At 44.8% G+C, this 7,493-nt stretch overlaps 2 protein-coding genes across 2 annotated transcripts; both read right to left on the bottom strand.

Moving 5' to 3' along the window:
* Positions 1-4: 4 nt before the first annotated feature.
* Positions 5-1,508, bottom strand: LOC131674586 (DNA repair protein complementing XP-A cells homolog). The gene is made up of 4 exons (XM_058953339.1): positions 896-1,508; positions 722-833; positions 528-652; positions 5-452 (listed from the first exon to the last, which is right to left on the bottom strand). The coding sequence occupies exons 1-4, from the start codon at positions 1,027-1,029 to the stop codon at positions 14-16; spliced, it is 810 nt and encodes a 269-aa protein (XP_058809322.1). The 5' UTR covers positions 1,030-1,508; the 3' UTR covers positions 5-13.
* Positions 1,509-3,121: 1,613 nt separating this feature from the next.
* Positions 3,122-6,986, bottom strand: LOC131674585 (T-box transcription factor T-like). Its single transcript, XM_058953338.1, has 9 exons — positions 6,808-6,986; positions 5,909-6,155; positions 5,585-5,680; positions 5,112-5,355; positions 4,820-4,973; positions 4,554-4,736; positions 4,027-4,484; positions 3,670-3,960; positions 3,122-3,550 (listed from the first exon to the last, which is right to left on the bottom strand). Exons 2-9 carry the CDS (start codon positions 6,109-6,111, stop codon positions 3,365-3,367), a joined length of 1,815 nt encoding a protein of 604 aa, XP_058809321.1. The 5' UTR covers positions 6,112-6,155; positions 6,808-6,986; the 3' UTR covers positions 3,122-3,364.
* Between the last annotated feature and the right edge of the window lie 507 nt (positions 6,987-7,493).

Raw genomic sequence — 7,493 nt, 5'->3', positions numbered from 1 at the left:
CAAAATTATATAACTACATTTTTTCATAAGTTTCCTCAAATCCACATTCTGTACATGTATGTGTATAGGTATCATCATCACTGTTGTAAGTGTCATCGCCATAAACATGCGTATGAGAAGCTTTTTGAGTCTTGTCATATAAAGAACTCCTAACTTCCATTCTCAACCGTTTTACTTTCTTGTTGAATTTTTTTATTTTTGTTTCTTGACGCTTGACATCGCGCTTTTCACGCTCCTCTATAAGTGCTTCTTCACTACCCCAAACTTGTAGAGCCCTTTCCTCAATCTGAATCTGAAGGTAAAGTTTCATCTCACCCCATCTAATATTATGAGGATTTTTACGTAAAATGAACTTCAGTGGTGGCTCTCGTTTGTCAAGATCACAGTCTTTCAATAAATACTCTTGTTTAGCCTCTGTTCTTGTGATCAAAGAATGTTTACCATCATTATCTCTGCAAATATAAAATACAGTGATAGTATCACAAGCTCAGATAATTTGTTTTTAAACTACATTGAAAAATATGAACCTGCAGTTATCACAAGCTACATAATCAAACTTTTGCAGAAGGTATGAATCTTTAAATTCTTTACTACATTCTATGCAAACAGGAAGCGTACTAACAATTGGAGCTGGATTTGCTGTAATAGAGCACTGCAATAAATTGGAATCTTAATATTCTGTTCTGGAATAACTTGGTGAACATAATTCATAATAACATACCATCGCAGCTTCCAAGTCATCATCTTCTTCGATAAGAAAACCAGCTCCACTATCAATAACCTTTTGTCCTGAAACTTTAATGACTTTGCTTTGCACACCATGTTCGTTATCACTGAAAAATATATGAATATATTAGTGTTAATTACTGCTTAACGTGAAAGACTTTTAGCTTACCTTTTTGTGTGAGGATGAGATACAACTTTAGTCTTTCTCAAGAGTAAAGCTCTTTGTTTATTTTTTTCGATTCTGCTGCGGATTTGTTCATTTATTTCTTCATTCAATTCATCGGGTACATTATTTTTATCCATTTTAATGATTGCAATGTTACGGATTTTAAATATTTAATTATCACAAAGCTCATCAAGTGTAAAGATAAAAAAATTGTTATAGACAAAAGTAGCAAACAGAATGAAACAAAGTAACATGTAAAAACTAAACAAACACTTCATGAAATCTGAGAAACAGGTGGATAAACGATGAGTCGATCAAAATATCAAATCCTAATATCAAATAGTTCATATCATATATATAAGACAACCATAACCAGACAACTAAACTAAATTGGTGTAGTTTACTAGATGGCGGTGACTTTACTAAGATGCCGTCGATGCCGGTAAGATTGTGATATTCGAGTGTTGATCGTTAGTTCATCTCACGAATAAAATCGCTAAAATAAAACGTAGAATAAATCAAAGATAAATTTATTATTTTAGCAATTAAAAATAAAAAAATTGTTCTAGCGTAGAGACGAGGCTTCCGTGGCTTACAGTCGGGAGTACACGCAGTAGTGCGCATGCTCCACGGACCACTACTGCTCCAAGTTTCCAGTCAGCTGTTTGAAAGAGCAGACGAAGTCGGCAAGAACACCAATGCTAATATATATGAATAAACGAAAATAGTACATTACGATACAAGTGCGCAAAGTAGGCGATTCCCGCACGCGCGAGGGTTACCGACCGAGCGAAGCGAGGTCGGTAACGCGCGTGCATGATCGCCTACTTTTCGCACGCGTATCGTATACTATTTTCTCGTACGAGATGCGAAAAGTTCGATTATACTTTGAATTTGTGAGATGGGTGGAAAAAGAAGGTTTTATAATTAAGGAATAAATGTGGAAAAACACGCAAAACATTTTTTTTCCCCATTGACAATGTAGATAGCGAAAAATATTGGGAAAACGAAGTCCTTTCCCACTCCACGCAACTCATTTTTAAAAATGAAAATTCAAAAACTATGTTCTTGAGGTCCGACGGAAAACATTCTGCCAGTACAAATTTGGCAGTTGTCCTTTCGCGTTTGTCCTTTCTAGTTCCTTTCAATTCAACAAAAATGTCTAAACAAAAGGTGCTACAGAAATAAATTTGGCAAATACAATAGATTTAAATAAACATTAAATTTAAAAACATTTAAATTACATTAAATTTTTATAACTGTAATGTAATCATAAATATGTCTGGAGATAAAAAATAAAATTGATTTTTCCTAGATTTTTTTCATTGGAGAAAATTTATCTTCCTTAATTACAGTAACTGGCGAAAATTTGTCTTCGCCAATTACAGTAATCGGGAAAAATGTATCTTCCCCAGTATTCCCTCGTTAAACTTTGTAGGCATTGACGCATTTTTTCCGTGCGCAAAGTATTTCCCCCACGCAGTTAGCGTGCGCAAAGTATTTCCCCGTGCGGGAATGGGTTTGCGCATGCGCAGTTCCGTGTTACGATAAGCGTACGGGAATCAAGGGTTTTGCACACGGAAAAGCGTGCGCAAAATCGAACTTTGCGCACGCTGTGCGAGAAAACTATTTTTTTAGGAGTGGCACGCAGTGAAGGGATTTTCGCTTTTCATAAGATTACATCTCATTTATAAATGAGATCTGTTTTATATCTGATAAGTTAAAATTTATCAGTTAAAGTTTATCAGAAATAATTTTATTGATTATTATTTATTTAATTATTTTGAACAATTTTACAAATAGAACTTGATGAATTCCATCATTATGATATATTATTGATCTTTTCTTATTTTGTATATTTTCACATCAAAAAATATATTTTTACCGTAATATATATAATTTTTTATTTGAAAAAAATTCGATCCGATGATCGTGCCGTCTACTTGCAGAATCATCGATTACCTCTGCAGAATGCGCAGTCACTTTCTAACCATCTAAGTGATTCCTGATTTACTTATATAAAAAAATTAAGAGCTAAACTAATAATAAAGCTTAAGAATGATCAATCAGATTTTCTTTTGCATTTGCTTAAAAATTAAGTGAAACAAGATATTACGAGATTAGGTCTATATTTCAAAAATATTTACACAGTTGATCATTTCAGACTCTCGCTGCACAGAGCTGAATCAACGTAAAAATTTTTTTCACGCCTAAGTGCTCCTCTAAAATGGACGGAATAGTATATTAACACTCATTTTTAAAGGAAACTGTTCGACTGAAGTAAAACATACCTACGATTCGACTTGATTTTTAACACGCAAAGCGAACAACGCAAAAGGAAAAATTAATCAACGCTGCGATCCAAATATAAATCTCTAATTCTGTGAATATAAATCCAAGTACGACATTTGCAATACGCACAAACCCATTGCAAATCTCACTGTGTATGACAAATACAAATAAGTATCGGCATCAAATAGCCGTGGTTTGCGGGGCTGGCGGCGGGGTAAGGGGTGTCCAAGTCGATTGAGGTTGCTGCTGCTGCTGCTGCTGCTGCTGCTGTCGCTCGTCGATCTGCTGCTCCTCTTGAGGGGGTTGCACTTGCCGATGATGCTCGATCACTCCTGGTGGACTGAGGAATCTTCGATCCACCGGTACCTGATTTGAATTTAAACAAATTTTGTCCGCATGATTTTCAAATCATAGAATTTCAACACGTTGCTTTTGAAAAGAAGTAAAGTACGATCCGACGAACGAAGAGACAGTTATTTGCTGACCGTGTGCTCGGTTCTAGCGGTCTCCGTGTCCTCATCCCTGTTATATCCCGCGGCGCTCAAAGCGGAGTGATGATGAAGAGAGAGACTTTCCTTCGCGTCGTAACCGACAGCTTCGGCTTCGCCAGGATGGTGATGGTGATGATGCAGTTGCTGTATATGTTGCAGATGAGCCTGCTGAGCCTCGTGGTGGTGGTGGTGGTGATGGTGATGAGAGTGGTACTCAGGATAATCCTGAACTTGACTGATAGGCGAATCCTGAGGATGGAGGCCCTGCTGCAGTGCACTTCCGTTCTGCAACATTGCCTGAGTCAGCGGAACGGAAGAATCCCGCGCGCCGATCGGCAGGCAAGCACTCACCGTGTACGAAATCTGATGGTGTAAATGCAAATTGAGATTCAAGTAGGACTGTTGCTGCTGATGCTGCTGGATCTGCTCGGACACGCTTGGATGTAGCCACGTGGTGGTTTGCTGTTGATCGGGCGCGCACTGATCTTGGCCGGTCGGGGCGGGCGCGTAGAGCGATGGACTCGGGGCGAGGCTCGAGGTCGAGCAGCTTCCAGCGACCGCTTGATGATGATTAAGAGCTTGGTAAGACGAGGTAGGCGAGGGCGAGGGCGACGACGGCCAGTCTTGCGTCAACGAGGCTGGATTGGCTTGCAGGACAGTCAGCTGCTGCTGCTGCTGCTGCTGCTGCTGCTGCTGCTGCTGTTGCTGTTGCTGCTGCTGAGATTGCTCGGGGCTACGTGGCGACCAGCCGCCCACGTACGCGCTCGAGTGGAGCAGCGGTAGCGGCGCGTACGGATCGGCCGGTTGCTCTGCGAACGAATCGACATGATCGGACGCTCGTCAGCCTCGCGAGAATGCACCACGAACGACTGGCTTACCGTCCTGGATGTACTTATGCCTCAGAGCATAGGGCGCGGGCCGGCAAGTAGCCTTGTGGCTACTCGGCGCAGCGCCGCAACCCGACGACAATTCAGCGGCTGGCCCGCTTGGCGTCTGGCCCTGGGTCACCGCTCCGTAGTCGTAATTGATGGTCGGCTGAGGCAGAAACCAAGCTCCCGCGTCTGCAAACAGCGAGAGTCGGCGCACGCCTTTTTGTCGGAAAAGCGAGGAGGGGGTGATCCTCGACGGGCCGACGTTTACTCACACTGCGGGTACGTCTGAGGATCGGCCGGCCGCTCCTTCGCGTCCAAGAATGCTTTGGCGAACGGATTGTACTTGATCTTCAGACTGGTCACCTCCTCGTTTTGGTAAGCCGTCACTGCGATGAACTGCGTCTCCGGGAATCGGTAGGTGAGAACCTGCTCCTCGCACGACAAGCAACGCTTTCTCTTTATCTATTCTTTATTTTTGTCACTTATCGGCCGCAGCGCAGCGACGATATCGGAGCGAGATCGTGCGCCTTTTACCCTTTTACTTTTTTCGATTGCTCTTCTTACCGTGCGTTGTTCCTCGGCGCCCACCCGAACGAGGTGTACGCGCGGCTCGTACTTGTGCAACGAATTCAGCATAATTTGCCCATTGCCGTTGGACTTGTTCGTGAGCTTGACTTTGGCGAAAGACACGGCTTCTTTCATCCAGTGAGCTCCGAAGTTTGGACTTTCCGGGTGAATGTAAATTGGGTTCGGCGGTGCGACCTCAGCCTTGCCACCCGGCACCCATTCGCCGTTCACGTATTTCCACCTGCGAAGCATTTGCCCGCGTTACACACCACCGTGCGACTTCTCCTTCCAACTTGGATAACACCGAGTTTCCGATACGTTTCCACGACAGGGGCGCGATGCCGCGACAAGCCGGCACGAAGAGAAACAGGTGTGCAACCGATTCGCAATCGGAAACCACTTTCAATGTCGCCAGACGCTTTTGCCGAAGCTCGAAGTGAATCGCGCGACGAGCCGCGGGTGAAACTCACCTGTGGGGATCGACCTGAACGAACTCGAGCAGCAGCGTGTACATGGCGCCGGGTTCCAACCCTCTTGCGATGACCTTCACCACGGGAAACATTCGTCTGTAAAACTCAAACACACAGACCCATAAACGGATTGTTTGGAGGCGAGCCTCGACTAATGGCATACGGCGGCACTTCAAAGATAAGCAAAGACCGGCAGTCGGCGGCCGGCCGACCGCTTGTAAAACTTTTATTGCGCGCGCTACGAGCCGTCGACTTGTATCAATTTTCGGAAATAATGGCATCAGTTCTGCTTTTCGTTCTTTTCTTTTTTATTTTTGTCATTACCGGCCGTTCTTCGTCACTATCATCTCGTTGGTGATGCATTGGAAACGCGTCCACAACTCGCGATCCTCCAACGCCAGGGATAAAACCTGGCCGTTCGCGTCGCAGTGCTGCTGATGCAGACCGTCGGCGTCGCGGTCGTCCACGTCGCGCTTCTCCTGCTCGGCGTCGGCTTGCGGCGATGCGCCCGACGCTATTGTCTGCATTTTGGCTGCTGCCGTTGAACCAATCGGCTTCGATTTCTCGCAGGCTGTTGAAAGACAGACAGCAACGGGTCAACGAATGTCTGACGTTCACGGAAAAAAGCTGCAGCAGACGTGTCTTTGAGATATGCGTCGAAATAGGTTCTTCCTTGCCAGTTTCCACAGTTATCAGAGTCGCATTTATCAAATTCACGTTTTATCAATTTTCTTTGTACATGCCTATGTACCATTTGTACAGCTGGTTCGGTCGAGAATAAAGTGCTAGAAAATAATCAAGTAATTTCTAATCTATACTCTAAAGTATAAAAATATGTTATGATAGCACTCTAGAAATGGATACTAAAACTATAATATCTTAAATTAACACGCTAAACTTGTGCAACATTAATAAAATGTGACGGAACAAAGTGCGCACATTTTAAAAGATCGTCCCCAGCGTAACTATGTACAATCGACACAGTCAGATCGTGAATTGATTGCACACGTTGAAACGTTGTAAAAACATAATTTGGAGCGTTGCGCATGCATCTAGATCTCGCTGCCGCGAGCTAACAACTCTGCAGACGCGATTTATTGTCACTGCTCATCAATGAAACCAATTAACAAAGTATATATTAAGACAGCAGGTGCTGACGGCGAACACACTGACTCTTCAAGAGAGAGAAAAAAAAGAGAGAAATCGTCGCGCGCGACTCTTACCTGCGCTTTAGCCTCCCCTCCTTTGATAGATTTCTCAATTATCAGCTACCGGAGAGCGAACAGAAAAAAAGGGAAGTCGCATCGTCGCGCGCGCACACACGCACGCGCGCACACGAGAGCGCTGCACGGCTGTTTTTTTTCGCACCACTCACACCCTGCCGCTAACACCAGATCGCGATATTTCACACCGCAGCGGAGCAGCCGCGACTGTGTCTTCGGCGGCTGCCTGCTACGCCGAGTCGAAACCCCTCCCCCCTCCCTCCCGCCGGATCGACGGCTCGCCTTCCTCTCGGCTAATTAACACCGAACGTCCGTGGCCATTTGTCTGCCGACGCAGCCGAACGGCCATTGGCCAAGGGTCCATTCCGGCGTGGAGCCAATTGACTGACCGCTTCGGGCCCCGCCTTCTACGCGGCCGACGCGACGCGCCAGGCCGCTCGAACCCGCGGATTTTTCGTCGATTTTCCGCCAGTACCGACTTCTCGGCGCAATTTCGCTGTCGCGAGGCCTCGCTTTGCCGCTTTGAGCCTTCTTCTTTTTTCTTTTCTTTTTATTTTTCTTCGCGCGCGTTCTTCTCTGCTCCACGGTGCTTCCACGGGCCTTCGGGTGATTCGAGTGACAACAAAGTGCAAGCCATCGGTACGTTCTGTTGGATTGCCAATCGACAAGCGTTCGACGTCTCGTCG

This window comes from Phymastichus coffea, unplaced genomic scaffold (assembly GCF_024137745.1).
Source record: "Phymastichus coffea isolate CEN01 unplaced genomic scaffold, Cenicafe_Pcof_1.1 PCOF00262, whole genome shotgun sequence".
NCBI classification, from domain to species: Eukaryota; Metazoa; Arthropoda; class Insecta; order Hymenoptera; family Eulophidae; genus Phymastichus; species Phymastichus coffea.
Note: the sequence above shows the minus strand (reverse complement) of the source record. Positions and strands in the feature narration are given on the sequence as shown.

What these genes read in the sequence shown, in the direction of transcription:
- LOC131674586 (XM_058953339.1), bottom strand. Translation starts at nt 1,029, where the DNA reads ATGGATAAAAATAATGTACCCGATGAATTGAATGAAGAAATAAATGAA. An exon ending in TCTCATCCTCACACAAAAAG is followed by an intron (nt 834 to 895) that starts GTAAGCTAAAAG and finishes TATATTTTTCAG; the next exon opens with TGATAACGAACATGGTGTGC. An exon ending in GTAGCTTGTGATAACTGCAG is followed by an intron (nt 453 to 527) that starts GTTCATATTTTT and finishes TTATATTTGCAG; the next exon opens with AGATAATGATGGTAAACATT.
- LOC131674585 (XM_058953338.1), bottom strand. Translation starts at nt 6,111, where the DNA reads ATGCAGACAATAGCGTCGGGCGCATCGCCGCAAGCCGACGCCGAGCAG. An exon ending in ATAGTGACGAAGAACGGCCG is followed by an intron (nt 5,681 to 5,908) that starts GTAATGACAAAA and finishes TGAGTTTTACAG; the next exon opens with ACGAATGTTTCCCGTGGTGA. An exon ending in GTTCAGGTCGATCCCCACAG is followed by an intron (nt 5,356 to 5,584) that starts GTGAGTTTCACC and finishes AATGCTTCGCAG; the next exon opens with GTGGAAATACGTGAACGGCG.